Genomic DNA, 18,828 nt, shown 5'->3' with positions numbered 1-18,828 from the left:
AAAGTACAAACCAATACACCATAGAATAGTTGAATGAAATTAAAAATTAATTATCATGAACTAACTGTAATGTTATTATTTTCATATTAACAGTGTTATTGAAGTTACTTTTATTCAAAGGTCTGTTTTTATCATGTCACCTTTCATGACAGCGGTGTTGTCATCATTAATAACCGCCCCCCTCCTCTTTCAGCCAATCACATGGGCCCTTAGCCACCCAGCGGGCTAACTTAGCTAGTCCAATTTAGCTAGCTACGACAACCAAAGAAAAATCATTCTCAAAGAGGAAGAAGTGAATTGGGGAACGAGGGAGCGGTTTTGGATAGCCTCCGTGTGTTTTGCTCTTCAAAGAGTTGTGTGTCTTTCTATGAGAACATATTTGGAATAAAATATCTGCAAAGGTAAACCATGAATTGACCAGCTAGCTAACGCTAACGTTAAATAGCTAGCTGTTGCCGGCTTGCCGCTATCACTTGCTCTTCATTTAATGCTGAGTTTAAATACAAGCTCACACGTCAAGCTAATTCTGTTAGTTGGATAGCTCGCTAGGTAACATCCGTTTATATACTGTCTATGGGTAACATGTGTAGCGTTGTTCAGCTAAATAAAAGAAAGAGGGTACTGTATTAAATTAGCTAGCTAATAGCAGCATGTTGTTCCGTAGTTGTGGCTACACTTTGGTAACGGTTGGTGAGGCTGCAAAACGGATTGGCTGAAAAGCTGTGACAACTCCACTGATATGATAATGATAATTCAATGTATAGCTACATTTCACTATAATTAATTTTCATAATAATGAATTCAGTGAGTTTTAGTAATGAATTAGATTATATCAACTAATTTCTTCGTTTATATATTTTCCTGTATTTGTAACATTATTCTTTTTAGAAAGTCTTATTTATGTTTATAATATTGTACATTTAAGGTTGAACATTGCTGGCTTCATTAAAAAAATAGCAATTACAAACAAGAGAATAATTACTTTGAACCTTGAAACTCTTAAATTAGCCTACAGCCTAAAGTTTGGCTGAGTGTTGTCAGTGATAGACTTGGCTCTTGTTAATCAGGGATTACAAGACATCTTCAGGGGTAATAGTTCTTGCAGCTAAAACCCTCTTGTGTCTGATTATTTATTGATTGATTATTGTCATTTCTGTCATTCTGATTGAGGCCTATGCACTGGAGATGTACTTCCGCCAGTTATCAGTATGTGTTGTTCATTGTTTATCAATCTCAGATCCCCTTTAGCCAGTCAACCTGGGGTCTTCAAGAACCAATTCATACACTGACCATCAATGAAACCGTCTCTGTGCTGTGTACAGTAAGTACCACATGTCCTTTTTTTGTTTCCACGCTGAGACAAGTGAGTGGACCTTTCACCTGTATGCATTAAATTAAAAAACTGTACGATCTTAAAATAGACTGAATGTAATGAGAACCCACATTCCAATATAGATTTAACAATAATCTATTGAATTTAAAAAAAATAATTATGAAAATACAATGGTACAACCTCTAACCCTTTACCTCACACCCACCCACCCAACCAACACACTCTCACACTCTCTCTCTCTCTCTCTCTCTCTCTCTCTCTCTCTCTCATGTGCTTGAGCGTTGAAGTCGGAGGCGCACCACAGTATCTCTTCACGTCACACTGTCCGGACTGTTGCTGCGGCCGGAGCACCTGCAGGCGCGGTGGGAGGAGGAAAAAAAAGGGACGAAGAAGAAGTGCGCAAGGGACATTTGAGAGCGGAGGGAGGAGAAGGGGCTGGTCCGGCGGGAGGAGCGCACCATGGCCTCAAAGGAGACCACAACGGCGGGCTTCGTTAACGTCAGCAGAGAAATCACAGGTGAGCACGAACGCGAGTTTTCTCGGACAAAGTATGTTTAAACCTCTTATTTAGAAGGGAAGAGGGGAAGGAGGACGTCTTTGAGGGCGCGTGGGGTTAGTTTTATTTTTTATTTTTTTTCCTCAGCTGCTCTTAATCTGCTTTCCAGTGCGTTTGATTTAAAAGGAGTTATAACCGCAGGCAAGCGCAGGAAATTCCTCCCAAGGCAAAACCAGAGTTAATGGCTGTTAAAGCTTGTGAAGATTGTAATCCCATCGATGTCGGAGCGGGAGTGTTCACTTTCCGATTGATTTAGCATTGGCTAGATATCTGCCCCTGTTTTGCTGTCAGTTAGGTTAGTGTAGTAGTAAGTGTTGCCGTGCATGTGTGCGCGTCGTGGCTTTCGTGTGCATCCGTTGAGTTCTCATCTCTTTCTTTTCTTTCTGCGTGTGTGCGCGTGGGAGGTATCGTGCGTCTGGGAGCGCTTTATTGCGTGCAGCATGGGCTCAGCTGCACACACACACACACAAACACACACACACGTTTAGATGATGTTGTTAAAGGTGTGTCTCTCACTGCTAATTATCCAGACATGGCGAGTTAAATCCTGCTGTTGACCAGCTCAACCTGGTCAAGCCCGGTCTGTCTGGCCTGGCGATAAGAGCCAGGCGGCTTTAAGCCATTAACACACCTGCCAGTGGAGGACAAGATGGGGAGGGTGGAGGTCAGGGGGTTCATGATAGGTGGGTGAGTGAGCAGATCCATCAAAGTGTCAAAAAGGCAGTGGGCATATGAGAAGGAATTGAAGTGGTAGGGGGGGGACTGATCCATCCTGGTTCCCCCCCCCCCTCCTGCCCCTCTTATCCCTTTGGGAACAGATGCCGGGGTCACACCAGCAGGCCTTGGGGGCGCCGCGGAGTGTGTTAAAAGGTTTAAGCGATTGGGTCTTACCCAGCTTAATGTCAATAACTCTCTGTTTGTCTTCGGCTGATCCTTCCTTCGATCTGCCAGTGTGATTTATTTATTTATCTATTTTTATTTTTTTCCCTCCCCACCCCACTCCATCACTGCCTCGTCCTCCATGCATCCGCTGCTGCTCACTCAAGTGTGGGAGCCAACTTCATGGTTGTTGCTGCATGTGGAAAGTGAGTTGGGAGATTGTGACACAATTGAGCATCGCGACACAGCGTGACGTGCTGTATCTCCATATGGTGTGCTCATATTTAGCATGGATGGCTCGTTTGAAATGTCGACTGTGAATATCACACAGTTTGCGCGTGTTTGCAGTCTGAGGATATAGGTTGACACTATGTTTGTGAATAGCAGGTTGTATTATGTTGGTTATTGTGGGGGAGACGTAAATGGAGAAGGCCTCCGGTGCGGTTCAGTGAGCTTCGGCAGGTCATGTGGTGTGGTGGAGTAGAGGCCCCTAAAGATTGCAGCTCTGGATCGTGCGGTCAGTTCCATTGAAATGAGCCAGGCTGCTTCTTTCTTTCTCGGAGGCTAAAAATAGCCCAGTTATAAGTTTTCTTCTGTGTGTGTGTGTGTGTGTGTGTGTGTGTGTGTGTGTGTGTGTGTGTGTGTGTGTGTGTGTGTGTGTGTGTGTGTCTGCCTGTCCTCAAGTTTGTGTCTTTGTAGCAGTTTGCTTGTCTCAGGGACTGTTTACCCCTGTGTGGCTGGCTTTGAAGGAATAATCCACCATTATATACCTAAGCTGAAGATCAAAGACCAAACACGGCGATTGCATCAACAGCTTTAACATGGGGGTTTTACTGAGATATGGGCACATTTTCTGATACATGGCTATATTCAAATACTGTATAACTCATTTGGATGGAAGATTTCAAACACAACCTCTTAGATAACAGAGTCACAGATTAATTTCCGTATGACCATGTCCAAAATGTGTCAAAATCAAGTCTTAATAACTTTGATGTCCAGTTTACTTTAATATCAGATGTCACCGTATTCGCACAATGTACAGGTGCGTGATAAATTAAATGAACCCCGCAAAAGAAAACGCCACGTACAATATTTATTTTAACGAAGTTACCTGTTCACACAATACAGTAACGTGAGCTATTTAAATTAGCTGGATACATCCGTATCGTTGTGTGTACTTCGTCCACAGCAAACCTCTCCAATTGGTCCCAAAATATCCCAGTTAGAGAGTATTTGCCATAAACATAATACTTGTAAATCTTTACAATCAGTCCCCTAAAGAACCAAGCAGGCCTGCCTTGTTGCACGGTCCCCCTTTTTATTCAAAACTTGCCATTGTCAGTGTGCAACAGATTTTGAGAACGGCATCACACAGAGAGCAGAAGGTGATGGACGCTTGAGCTACACAATTATCCTGAAAATGTACTTCTGTTGAGCCACACTAAATTCTAAATTCGGAGCCTAATCCCTGCGGTCAAAACGCAATGAGTTCTTCAGAAGGTTCCTTGTTTCGGGGGAAAGCTCCTACCGTCGAAACTCGGCTATAGGCGCATAAATACATTTTACCCCACAGCACAACTAAGAGACATCAGATACATCCACACATACCTAAACACATAGCACCTACACACATCATAGCTGTAGCTGTGAATTTAGTTTAGTGGTTCTATGGCAAAGGGAACAAATCTCCTGCTATAGCTTGCTCGCTTCTAGAAAAATGTAATGTATGTGCTGAAATGTCCCTGTGACCTTGCATATTTTTGAGAAGAGATCTTACAACTAGGGGTGTGCAAAAAAATCGATTCGAATCGCGATTCAAGCTCTACCGATTGAAAATCAATTCATAGAACTTTTTTTTAAATTTTACTTTAAATTTTTTTTTTTTCTACTGCTATGTAAGTATCTATGATAGATAGATAGATAGATAGATAGAGATAGATAGATACTGTATTGATCCCCAAGCGGAAATTCAAGGTCCCAGTAGCTTACAGACATCACACACAACATACACCTACATCATAACAGGATGTTAAAATAAACAAATCCACATGAATAATATGAACAATAAAACATACTAAATAAACTAAATAAAAAATACACATGAATGTACTAAGGGATATATATATATATATATATATATATATATATATAAAATCCCTTAGTACATTCATGTGTATTTTTTACATGGGAAAAGTAACAACTTTTACCTACTATGAATAATTTTTTAAATTGAGAATCGTTTTTGAATTGAAAATCAATATTGAATGGTGACATTTTCTGAATCATGCACCCCTGCTTACAGCTATGATCACTGAACACAAAAGTGTCATTTGTAATCCTGATGCATTAAGTCCAGTAGCTGTTCCCCTTTTTTTGTTGCCCAACACAACATATTATATTATAGGAGGTGACCTTAACACTGCTTCTGAGGAGAGAACTATTTATTTATTTATTTATTTTAAACGTTCAAAAATATTCATGTAAGACAGTGGTCTATGTTGTGTTTAAACCCCCTACTGGTAGAAGGCTATGCTGAGACGCACCACTAGTGTCCTTGCCTAACAGTGCCTAGCAGTGCCTGACTTTTTGCCAAAAGCTAACAGCGTAGCTATGGCTGAACTTTGGCCTACTTTAGCATATACAAATTAGATTTTCTGTGTACTGAATTATTTACCTAAAGTAAACTTCTCTGACTTTTATGAACATTATGTCTTTTTTTTTTTTTTTTTTTTTTTTTTTTTTAAATATTAGTTTTTCTAGAATTATACTTAAAAAAAATTCCAATATATCGCCTTATGCACAGTATCGGAATATATTGAATCGTGACCCATGTATCATGATACGTGTCTTGTTGCCAGATTCTTGCCAATACACAGCCCTAGTATTTTGGATATACACTGGGTGCTCTCACACCATTAGGTCTGAAGGAGGATTTTAGTATCCTACCATTCCTGTGATGTTGGTATATAAAGGGAAACATAGAGACTGATTAGGTTATTATGGTGATGTTGGGTTGATGCTGTCCTGTCACTGTGATTGATATTGTGGTCTTTTTCTAAACATGAATTGATTACCGTTCACTATGATTTGTACTTGGTTGAATCTAAATGTATATGTTGTTCACCTCCTTTGTTAATAATACCCGTTGCCTGGATATTATAGTTTCCTGTTCCCATATGTTTTAAGGACATCCAGTTTTAAATTAGGAGGCGCCTCCTATCTAGATCTAGCTACAGAGGTTTGGTATAGCTCCCGTCTTTCTAACTGCACCCACCCAGATCTTTTTCATTTTCAAACTTGTAGTCTTCAGCCCTAACGGATGCTGCCTCAAGTGTCATCATGTACGGGGAATTATCAGACTTCATATACCTCCCTCTGGAACACGAAAGGCTTTATACAACTTTTTTTTCACATATGCAGCCTGACACCTGTAAACAGACTTTGATGTGTAAAATCGGTGAAGTTCCCCTTCAAGTGTCTGGGACTCCACTACAGAGATGAAAGTTTCTCTTGGTTGACAAAACAGTCTCAACTCAAGGGCCACTTACTTGCTGTTGACTAGGTCTGCAACTAACGATTATTTTCATTAATTCTTAATTATTGCCTAAGGAAATAGTGAAAAACACAATTTTCAAGATCCCAAAAGGATGTCTTCATGCTGCTGTTTTTATCCAAAGATATTCAGTTTACTATCATGTAAGGCTAAGAAAACCAGCTAATATTTATATGTGAGAAGCTGGTACCAGTGTATTTTGCTTAAAATGTTTCTTAAATGATTAATCAACTATCAAAATGGGTGCAGATAAAAATGTCCATTCTTCTTGTCACTTTTGTCACTGTCGCCAGCTAAATATAAATAAATAATGCATGGTTCTGCTGCACTGCTAGCAAAGCATGGACAAGTTTGTGGAAGGACTGCCAGGTAAACGCAAACTAGAAAATTAAGTCACACCAAACAACACCACAACTGCTCAAACAAAGGCAAGAAAATATGTAGCGGTTACCACGATTCATCTAAGGAGCCGACTGCCAATTTCCCAGTCGAATCGCATTGTGCCTCGTTATCCCTTCACGGGAAAACCGCTGATTGTTGCGTATCATCTCCTATCCCCGAGATTGGTGCATCCCTAATGTTTCTCCACTCATTCAGTTTTTTTTTCCTTTTAATTTGAATTTATGGATTATTTCCCCCTTTTACAGTGTTTCTGAGTGCATCTCAGGACAGCGCGTTTCATTCTGTTATGGGTTTACATTATGTAATTGGCTCTCCTGTTTTACCACTTATCCTCTGCTCTTCTCTCCAGAGAGCATCAGGAAGGTGCTGGACAAGCAGGCCATTAAGTTTGTGCGAGCCATCAAGCAGGACACCAGGAGCGGCAAAACAGAGGACAGGATTCTGGTGAGAGACGCCAACACACTCGCACCCATTCAGGTCACCTGAAAGAGAGCTATTCATTGTTAGAGTGAAGGTGTCTTTACGTGGGTGGTGTTGAATATGGAACAGAATGGCACTGGCTCCTTGCAGACAAAATGGAAATCAATGGAAGTTAATTGCGACAAATTGAAACCGCCATAAGAAGTCACAGATTACACATCGCACAACAGACGCGTTGAAAATCAGGCTTAAGACAGAAGCAGAGCAAAGTGGACATTGCCTACTGAGTCCATCCTCAGAGTTTATTAGATGTGGCAGGATGGCCTTAATGCCCCAGGGGGGGGTGTGTGTGTGTGTGTGTGTGTGTGTGTGTGTGTGTGTGTGTGTGTGTGTGTGTGTGTGTGTGTGTGTGTGTGTGTGTGTGTGTGTGTGTGTGTGAGAAACGGGGGCATGATTTATTGGTGTTTTTTTTCCTGAAGAAGAAGCTTGTGTGAGTGCATGCCAGAGGGTGTGTGGGCAGCCTGTTCTGTGTTCAAGGAGCTTGTGTGAGCCAAGGCCACCTCTGTTATTGAGAAATTGTCAATTAGTCAGCCACATTACTGACTGATCAGTTACTCACATACAGTTGCTATGCGACAGAGCGAGCTTAATTCCTTTCTCTGAAGACGAAAAAAAGCTGATAAGTTTATCAAACTATTAACCAGTACTTCTCTCAGTAGTCCATGTCTGCTATTATTTCTCTTCTCAGTCTCCCCCCACGTCTCCATCTATCTCCATCCTTACCACACCGCCCCTCTATTTTTGTCATCTCCTCTCTTTGTTTCCTCTCTCCCTCCCTCCTTATCTGTCCATCTCAATTATTCTCCTCCCCGTCATCACCCCCCTCCTCCCCCTCCCACCACCATGCCAGTCTCCTCTCTCTCTCTCTCTCTCTCTCTCTCTCTCTCTCTCTCTCTCTCTCTCTCTCTCTCTCTCTCCTCTCTCCTTTTTCCCCCTCTTTTTTCCTGAGAAGCAATTCAATTAGGTCTCTGCCTTACAAGAGTTTTTTACTATCCAAATGGGCCTTGGCTGCTGCTGCTGCTACTGCTCCATATTATTTCAAGGGAGGCGAGGGAGCGAGATGGATATAAGCATTCATTCCAGCTCGTTGTCAAGGTCTCCCCCCTCTAAAAATCTTTTCCCTCTGATGGATACATCGGTTTGGATATTTGAAGGGTGAACAGATGAGCAAGTTTGTAAATAGTTTGTTTCAGTCTCTGGGTATTGTGCACAAAATATTCACTTATGTGTCAAAATGACATACATGATAGTTAGACAAAGTGGACTATTTTAGGATTGCTTTCTAATACGGAGATTAAACTTGGTCTTGAAAATGTATTTTCTAAGCCTGAAGGCTCAGACGAGGCCTTCTTTTACCTTTGTCCTCTCTTTCATGCGCATCCTTTCTTCGCAGGTGAAGTAGATTTAACAGGATCATCTGCTTTCAGCTTGATTCCTCTGGTTTAGTTTGTGGAGGTTTACAACATTCGTTTATATTGACTGTATACAAGTCTTTGTCCTACATCTTGCTCTTTCTTTTTACCTCCTTTTTACTGCTGGTATGTAGCTGTCTGTGCGTGTTGACTGTACCAGCCCTCATACTGCCACAAACACATACACACAGCCACACACCCTCCACCCATCTCAGACAGACACAGGGAGGGCTCAGCGTGACATCCAAGCGGCACCCAGGGCAATGCAATGGGGAGCATCAACATTCATGTTTCCATCAAAAACACACACACACACACACACACACACACACACACACACACACACACACACACACACACACACACACACACACACACACACACACACACACACACACACACACACACACACACACAGTTTGACATATGCAGGATGCATCTATGCAGACACAGATGGTTCAGTGCATCAAAAGTTGCCTGCATACACACTCTTACGGCCATTATTAGATCACCCTATTTGAAGATTAGGGGCAACTCAGAAAACAAAGCATCTTCAAAGGCAGAGACACAGGGAGGGAGGTTGGGGCGGGAGGAGTGGGTGGTTGTGTTGGAAGAGAAGGGGAGGGGCATACCACAAGAGCAAAGGGAAATGGAGGGGGAAGGAAATATCTGATGTGTTGTGATGCCCCAGTTGCCTATTTGGCTCTTCCGCCACTTATTTACCCCGATCGGTCGCTTCGTTTTATCCTCTGTTGACTCTGCGGTTCCAATGCTCCCACCTAATAATGGGCCTATTACTGGCTGAGACTGCCACTGTTTGACAGTCCTGAGCACACTCAGCCACTTCAGACGCTTATTTCCACTTAAGTTACGCGGAGGTCCGACTTACGAGACTGTGGTAGGACTGGGGTTTGAGGTCGAGTTAGTGGTGCAGCATTTAAAGACTTGGTTGCATGCTGCATTGGCTGTGTCTGTTTTGGGATGTTCACAGCACGGCTGTTATATAGAAAGTTGGGTGGAAGTAATTTATATTGAGTTATGGACGCAACAAATAAAACATTAAATAATCTAAAATAACATTTGGGATGATGGATGCTTTTCTACAAACCACCGCAAACTTGTTTTCCTAGAAGTGTTTTCCTTACACCTAAATCTTGAATGCACCTTTAGGACAGAAGTGTCAACGCCCCCAGTTAGCAGAGTGAGGTTTGTTAACGTCCACAAGTGTTATTATGATTAACTGCTGTTTTGTTGAATTTTTGTTACCAGTATTTTCAGTATCCCCTTGTATTTACCTGATTAGTGACTGGATTTTAATTAGAGGTGTGAATCTTCACTGATCTCCCGATTCGATTACGATTATCATGTCTTCCATTCGATATCTCGATGCATCTCGATGCATCAAGATGCGTCAAATCAATTTTTCTTTTAAAGCCATGTAGGATATTTAATTCATAGCTTTTCAAGCTTCAAAAACAAAACATTCTGCAGTGCTCTAATACTAAATAAATTGGACACATAAAACTACAGCACTGAGCACATGGCACTTCCTGAATGTACAAAACACAACAGAATATGTAAACAGAAATGTTGTTAGGCATACATTAAATTGTAAACAGAAATAATCGATTATGAGCTTGCCGATTATCGATGCAGCATCGTCCATGTCCACGATTCGATGCATCGATTATTTGATTAATTTCAACACCTAATTTTAATGGCCACCTGAGAAGTTCTGATTCTTGGAACTTGGAACATTTTTCAGCAAGACATTGCAGCTCAAAATGTGCTCTACCAAATGGTTAACAGGGCTATTAAAGGGTTAATATTGTGCTTTCTGTTCTTTTTTAGAATACCTTTTATTTTCTTGCTAGTTCTCTCTACTCCATACATTGCATGGAAAACTGATCCCTCCTGTGTTGCTTTTTTATGTTCTTATCTGAATTTAGAGTCTAAAGAATTGACAGACCCTATAAATAAAATCAATTAGACTTTAAATTTGTTGCAGATGGCAGTCTATACCATTGCCAAATGTGAATGTGTGTACTGGCTATCTGAGCGTTTTGGGAGTAAATCAATACAAGTAAATAAAAGTAGTAGCCTAGAAATCTAGACGCACCCTAGCTAGGGGTGGGAATCACCACAGGCCTCACGATACGATATCATCACGATACTTATGTCACGATACAATATTATTGCGATTTTAAAGATATTGCAATATTCTGCGATATATTGCAATTTATTACCTTTTTTCCAACTTCAAATTTTTCCAAATTTCAAATTATGTCCCCAAAAGAAAACTGTCAACATCTGTTTTGTCTAAAAAGATACATGTCCCTGTTTGTTCATCTCATTTCAATTGTATTGCTGCAAAATGGGATTGTCAAAACCAACATATATAATAAAGTCGTACTTCGCTGTGTATCGATACATACACGGAAAATATTAGCTACTATGCTGTATTGATTTTTTCCCACCCTAACCCAGCGCAGCAAATGTATTTGCAGCCAGGGTCGTCTAGCAACTCTCTGTTGGCTTGCGAGCTGGAAAAACCAAACTCTGGTCAGGCCAATCACATCGTGTATAGAGCCGGTGGGCGGGCTAAACATAATGACGGCAGAGTTGTGACGGTTCCGCATGAATTCCCTGCTACTTGAAAACAAAGAAGATGGCTGCTGCTGCTTTCGAATCGGCTTTGGCCGCGACTCTGGAAGACTTGGAGTTGAGCTTTTCTTTGAACAAAGAACGGCACTGAAGTCATACTTAAAAAAGGAAGATGTGTTCGGAGTTTTGCCGACCGGATACGGCAAAAGTTTAATCTATCAACTAGCTTCGCTACCTTCTTTGTTGCTCTAGTTGGTTGTAGCGCTATCCTATTACGTGCAGAGGGAATTTGAAAGACAACCGTTTATCCCGCCCCTCAGATTGAGCCTTGCCAATGGTGAGTGCCCAGACCCAACATCATGATGTGGGTCTGGCTTGTCAGGCTATAAAAGTAGTGTCTTGGTTCCAAGAGCTGCCCCATGTTTGTCGGTAATCATCTTCATCCACATCTTTGAGATTTCTTATTTCCTTGTGTCCTAAACTTGACCTCATGAATGTAATTTTCCTTAACTGAGTTGTCTTTGCTTGTTATTGGAATTTTGTTGCCTTTTTTAAAAATTTTTCCTTTCTGCCTTTTTATTGGTTTTAAGCTTCTATGTTTCTTTTACTCCTTGGGATCTTTTGTTTTTTAACCTCAACTGCATGAATTAGTGTTTTCAATCTTCCCGCCGTGCATCTTTTTAATTATTGAATTCTATCGCTCTTTGGAATTGTTTAATTGCTTCTCTTCCTAAGTGCTCTGTCCCCTGTAAACCCCATCACTGACTTGTGCTTAACGGATTTATCCAGACCCTGAGGTAATTCTGTGGTGGTAAATCCAAGTCTGTGAATTTAGAAGTCTCATATTAGACCATTGGCATTGAAGTGGCACTCCGATGATTTCACAGATCGAGTTCCATTTCTCATCAAAGCTGTACTACTCAGCCGGTAAAAAACGGTTGTGTAGTGTCTACTGTGACTCTGGAAGGAGCTCCTTAATGTTTGAAAAATAACCCAGATGATATTGTCATGGTTATCTTGGCTTGGAGACTTCAGAGTTAATGGTAAGCTGCTTTACAAACCGAGGCGTAGAGTTTTACCAGGCAGAGATGGTCTAATGAAGGGACACTATTGATTGCATTATGGGAAATGTAGGATCCAGCATGTTTGGAGCTTTACCCATACTAGGGACTAAAAGTCACACACGGTATGATGTGATTTGTAGGTGTTTTCTGATTATCTTTTTGTATTTATAAATATTTGTAGACTGATGTAATAGACCAAAATGTAAAATTCCATAGGGATGCGCAGTTATAAAATTTTCATGGACAAAAATCCCAATCACAAAATAGCCCAGATTTCCAAAGCCCCTGTTTTGTTCTTTTTGTTTTGACATTTATGACCTAACTCTATACGATGGGAGATTTGGGGAGGGAACATGTTTTTTGACTCTCAAGGTTCCAGTCCAGATTTAAACCCAGGATTTGTGTACAACCTAAGTCTGCAGGACAGTAGATGATGGCAGTAGATGACTGAACAAAAGTTAAACACACTTTTGAACTAACTTGTTTTTTAAGCTACAAAACTCAAGTCCGCTGAATTACATGATCAACTTGGACATTTCTAAATGGTGAAACTGGGCCTTAATTTTAGCTCCGAGACTCCAGCTGTGCTTTGGACTGTGAAAGAAAGCTGGGTTAAAAGCAGTAAATGGCAGTGTGATGGCAAACATTACCACTGCATCATCCACGATTTTTCTTTTCATGGCTTTTCCCTGCGAGATGCTCAGCGAGGAGTCATTTTCTCTGCAAGTGTCTGGGATTTACCATCTGACTGCATGGCGAGTGCTCTGTGCTGTAATTAGGACTGTGCTTTCTTTTGATTATCATAACACATGTCTGTAGCCTATGGCGGAGAGGCTATGAAGTGTGACTGCTGACCTTCTCTCTTCCCCCATGAGGAGAGAGAGTGAGTGTGAATAAAAGTATATATTGTCATGGCTGAGAGGCACCTCACAGTATCTTTGCCTCTTTTATCTCTCCATCCTATTCATTTTCTTTCTCCTTTGCTACCTCTCTCGCATTGTTCTGATCCTCCTGTATCCAACCCTCCTCTTTCTCCCTCTCTTCTTCACTCATCCATTTGGCCTCTCCCACACTCTGCTTGTCTCGATTTCATCCCAGTTTTTCACATTTGCTCATTTTTTATTCCCCCCCCCTCTTCTTCTTTCCTCTCAGCCCATTCACCCAATCCTGGCCACTCTTCAGCCCCTACTTCTCCTCTTATAATCTCCCCTCTTACTTCCAACTATAGCACAACCTCACAACCCCTTCCCATTATCTGTCTCCTTTTCCCCATTTTATTATTATTTTTTTTATTTTAAGAGGTCCTTTGGGTTTCAGAGCGCTCTACTTGCCATCTCTTTGATTTAGACACATTTGACTGGTTGGTTTTTATGAGAGAATCTGGAACAAGATGTGTTTTTGAGCTTTGCATTTCTTTCCTCTCATTTAGCTTCATCTCTCTCTGTCTCTCTCTCTTTCAACCACTCTAAAGTCCACTTATGTAGCAGGACCTGGGGCATCTGTGCTTTCAAACCCCCTGTAAGCTGACAGATTGACTGATGGCAGGGTTGTGTTCTTGTGATGCTGAGTTCACTTGAGAGAGAGAGAGAGAGAGAGAGAGAGACCAAAGCCAGCTTAGCAAGCTATTGTGCATCATTATAAGTGCATGAGAGTCCAAACGGGGTGTGTGTGTGTGCGCGCTGCACTAGCATGCCGGACTTATGCAAATGTCTGTATCGGAATGTTTCAGATTGTGTGTGTGTGTGTGTGTGTGTGTGTGTGTGTGTGTGTGTGTGTGTGTGTGTGTGTGTGTGTGTGTGTGTGTGTGTGTGTGTGTGTGTAGGGGGTGTGTGTGTTTTCAAAATGCCCTTGTGGCCGAGCCAGAAATACCGCAGGCGGCCAAATCTGGCACTGATCCTCAGCTTGTTCCCTCAGAGGCAGCACTGCATGCAACACACACACGACCCAGAGACACACTTTGATTTGCACCATCTCGTTTGAAGTGCAAGACCCAGAGCCTGACAGCTTATGATTAATATAAGCCCCCGCCCTCTCAGCTGCGTCGTGTGCATGCAAACACACACATCCAGAAAGAAATACTTGTTTTTTTTTCATGCACGTACTGTACAACACACTCCCACCCTGCCCTCGCAGTCTGCTTCAGGGGCCGGCCGGCTGGCTCTTTGAACTACAACTTCTGACACTGTGCCGTCACAGTAAGGGCACTTATCAACGCCCCCCCCCCCCATCCTATCATCTCTCCTTCTCTCTCGATACTTCCTCATCACTTTCTGAGATTGTCACCTGACCAGGTCAAAAAAGTTGACCTTCTCATCTTAGAGGATTGCCTGGGTGGGAAATTAATCTTTGAGGGGCTTTCAGGATGTTCGATTGATCCTCGGAGGAGAAGGTTGCCAGAATGCCACATGAGAGGAAAAACAATGTGGTTGTGGCTAGTGGAGCTTGACTTTAGCTCTGGATATATGCGCCAATTATGAAAGTTCACGCGCACCTGCTATATAAAAGCAATACTATTGGATTGACAGTCGAAGTTCACCAAATTCTAACCAATAAATATCAATAAACAGACCCATGCACATACACGCCCACTCGTTACTGTATCAACTTCAGTAGCTCATATATCAATTTCGTCTGAAGGAATGGCTCTGTGTGTAGCGAGTGTGTGGTCGAGCGAGAGAGAGAGTGACAGTGGATGCGCTCAGGGCAGACAGGTGAACAAGTGTCAGGTGTTGCCGATCGTAGCGGAGGAGAAATTAACAGTGAAGTTGTCAAGTGGTAGAAAATTTACAGTGTAGGTTTCAGTTTGACATTTACAACGGTGAATATTTTTTTCTGTTTCTTTGTTGTCCCAGGCCAAATAGTATCTGGATCACTTGAAAAGTATTGATAGTATATTTTTGCATGTTGGCACAAAATAGGGCTCCTTTGAAAGCCATTGTGTAATTCGAACACAGTGTTTTTTGTGTAAATATATCGCACATTGAATGACATCATTCTTTATGATCCTGTGATCCTCTGATTAATGTGATGTACTTAAAGTAGAACTGTGGGATTCTGATTACTATTTGCTTACGTTAGCGGTTGGTCAGCGACTACTATTTAGCTATAACGTACAAACGGAAATGGGAAAATGCTGTGTGTAGTAAGGCTGGGCAATATATCGATATTATATCGATATCGTGATATGAGACTAGATATGGTCTTAGGTTTTGGATATTGTAATATCGCGATATGACACAAGTGTGGTCTTTTCCTGGTTTTAAAGGCTGCATTACAGTAAAGTGATGTACTTTTCTGAACTTACCAGCTTGTTGTAGCTGTTCTATTATTTGCCTTTTCCCCACTTAGACATTATGTCCACATTACTGATGATTATTTATCTAAAATCTAAGCGTGAACATATTTTGTTAAAGCACCAATTGTCAACCCTAGAATATCACCGCAATATCGATATCGAGGTATTTGGTCAAGAATATCGTGATATCTGATATTCTCCCTATCGCCCAGCCCTGGTGTGTAGCTAACACTAGTTGATTTATTGACCGAAAGACTCCTCTCTGTTGGTCTTTGAGCACAGCAAAAAGACTCAATCCTTGCTTTTTAAATATCAAAACAATACCGAGTGCCAAATACATTTTTGGGGCGTGAAATACCGATTGACTTGCAGTGCAAGTTTACCACATAACAGCCAAGAGTTTTGTAGTTTGGCTAATATACTAAATAAATGTTGATTGAGCTTATAAAATTTACAACTGGTTTACACAGCCCACGCAGCAAAAGCAGCAGCTGGTTCAGTGCTCTCTGTCTGTGTCTACACAGGATGCATTCAGGCCCAGTATTGAGTGTAGGTCGACAGCGTTTTGACAGAGCTCAGAACCCATCACACAACTGTTATGCAGGTAGAATGGAAGAAAATAAGACTTTAAGCGTTAAAAAATACGCTTTGGATTACATTTACGCGAGTAAAAAGCAAGCAGTTATGCATGCTTTGTATACTGGCTGTAAAAATTAGAAGCTTACTAAGAGCATAGATCATGTCCTTGATATTATGGGGGACAATTGGCCGCAGGTAGACTGTAGTAAAGTGACATTTTAAGTTTGAAGGGAGACATTAGTCGCAATGAAGTGATCCGGCTCAAACCCTGTATCTGGTATACCTCACATATTGAATAGATGTCCCTTAGATTTCTTCCTTCACTGCTGCACAGTGAAATAGGCCAAGTAGGCAAAAAAACCCTGTCTTGATTATTGATTGTCTCTAATGATACTTCAATGGGCTGTAAATGATATATCAAGTTAGGACAAACCCTTAGCAAGAGGTCTTGCTCCGCATCAGAGGATCAAATGGGCATCCGTCAGAGATCCTGCATTATTGATGCCTCTGTTTACATTATGAGATCCTTTGTCAGTTTGCAAGGCTCTAGGAAGGGAAAAGATTCTTCTGTCTTTCATTTTCTCACTATATATCACCTCTCTCTTTCCTCTTTCTGTGCACCTCAAGGTCCCATCACATCCCACCCATTCCTTCCAGTATCTATGTAACAGAGTTTTCAAACTTGTCGAGGAGCTGTGATTGGACTAACAATCTTCTGCGAAGGCCCCTCCACCAGCTTAGTGCAGAGATTTTATTCTCGTGGTGCGGGTATCATTCTGTCTCCTCCTTTTTTAGTCCCTAGTTTTTATTCCTCTCCCTCTCCTCTGTCTCTTCTCTGTGGGAGTCTGTTACGGATGTCTATATAGTTAAGACACCGGGCTGATCTGTGAGGCCAGCTTTGCCGGGAGTAGGTGTAGTATCTGAGGACTCTATTATCAGGAGGGAAATCTGGTGTCTCTGTCCTTCTCTCTCTCTCTCTCTCTCTTTGTATGTTTCATTTTCTTTCTTCCTCTCACCGCCACACAGCGGGGCGCCATTAGCCATTCAGCACAGAGGGGCCTTGAGGAATTGAAAGCGACGGAGCAGAAAAAGAAAAGAATCTGAAAACGGGAAAAGAGACGGGAGTTTGGAGAAGGGAGGAGGAGGGTGAGGGCAAGAGGGGATGGAGTGAGGTGTTAAGGCGGGAGCAACCCAGACAGGGCACTGTGGCACACAAGGAGATGGAGGGATTAGGGAAGAAGAGGGAGGAGGGGGGGATGAACCGATTTCAACAGAGTTAAAGAGAAATGACAGAATGCAAAGGAGGGAATTTGAAAGCCAGCTGAAAAGGAGCAAAACTAAAGTGTGGCCAAGAATTGTGAATAGAGCTTGATAGTGATATAGAATGCATGGCATGGGGTATGCTTATTATGGATTTTTGAATTATGAATGAGATTAATTAAATGGGCAGATGTGAATATATTCACATTTTCTGTCTCTTACTTTACCCCAGACCCTTTTAAATGGTAATGCCCTTCTTTTGGCAAAAGCACACCTTTTTATTTTGGCTTCTCTTCCAGTCCTCTTTCTCCACCTTATCTTACCATTAGTGCCCTTCCTGATGCAACGAGGCATCTGTTGAATAAGTGCTACTTGGTTCCATCAACACAACTTAGCGCAATAAAATTGGACTGTCGTGTGACTCTCAATCTCGCCATAATATTTCTGACACACGCACTACCATCATTAGCTTGCTAATGCCTAGAGTGCTTTGCATGACTTACGAGTCATTGGGACGAGCTGCAGAGATGATTTGCTCTCTTTATGGGGTGTTTGTGCTGTGCTATTTTTTGCTGCGATTTGCATTTCCTTCTCTGTGACAGAAAAATGAATGTGTTCTCCCCTCAGGTCCTGGCAACATGGAGACTGTATCTCTTTGCTGTCAAAGTGCCCACCAAGGTAAATGTCCCCCCTCTCAGTGGAATTTTATGGCTTTCACTTGCCAGCCTTGATCTTATGGTGATTCGCAAGAGATGTGACAAAAAAAGGTAGCAGACTTTTCAGAGCAGGAGAGACGAGATAATGATGATGACTGTGCTGATGATCATTTTGAATGACACCGATTTCAATAAAGATGATAAGGTGGCAGGTGGCATAAAGTCAGTGGTTTAAAGCAGTAGTTTGACATTTTGGGAAATATACTTATTCGTTTTCATGCTGAGAGTTGGATGACAAGATCAACGCCACTCTCATAGTTTTATTATGAAGCTACAGCAGTTGCCAGAATGTCAAACTATCAATTCAGGTGTATTTTAACTTTGGTCTTATTTATGTAGTTGTTGCCATCCCTTTTTATCAGTCATGATAACTGTGTACACACCAGAATAACCGTTAAGATCCGGGACAGTGGCGACATCACATCAAATCACAACAAAGTCTAACAGGGGCAAGAAACACAAGCAGTAAATCAGACTTACAGTCTGATAAGTCAACAGTTCAAATGCTTAATTTTCTTTTATTTAGAGTGGCATGTTCCAGTTAATCTATCATGCCATGGATGCAAATGATTCTCTCTTCCAGACCTTGTCCTCAAGTTTTTGGTTAATTTTCCCTTTCGCAAGAAACCTGTTGCACGGAATTGCAATAAATTGCTAACCTTGGGCTTTTCCTAAAGCGTGAATGATTGTCT

The 18,828-nt window shown here is 41.7% G+C and overlaps 1 protein-coding gene across 1 annotated transcript in view; it reads left to right on the top strand.

The window, feature by feature from the left end:
- Positions 1-251: 251 nt before the first annotated feature.
- The window catches only part of carmil3 (capping protein regulator and myosin 1 linker 3), a 97,920-nt gene continuing 79,343 nt past the window's right edge, over positions 252-18,828 (top strand). The window contains 5 exon segments of the mRNA XM_039815464.1: positions 252-401; positions 1,238-1,321; positions 1,621-1,850; positions 7,076-7,170; positions 18,048-18,098. Coding sequence (XP_039671398.1) covers positions 1,793-1,850; positions 7,076-7,170; positions 18,048-18,098 — 204 coding nt within the window. The 5' untranslated portion in view covers positions 252-401; positions 1,238-1,321; positions 1,621-1,792.

The sequence above is a fragment of the Perca fluviatilis genome, chromosome 11, assembly GCF_010015445.1.
Source record: "Perca fluviatilis chromosome 11, GENO_Pfluv_1.0, whole genome shotgun sequence".
Taxonomy (NCBI): Eukaryota; Metazoa; Chordata; class Actinopteri; order Perciformes; family Percidae; genus Perca; species Perca fluviatilis.
This window is presented reverse-complemented; position numbering and strand designations above follow the sequence as displayed.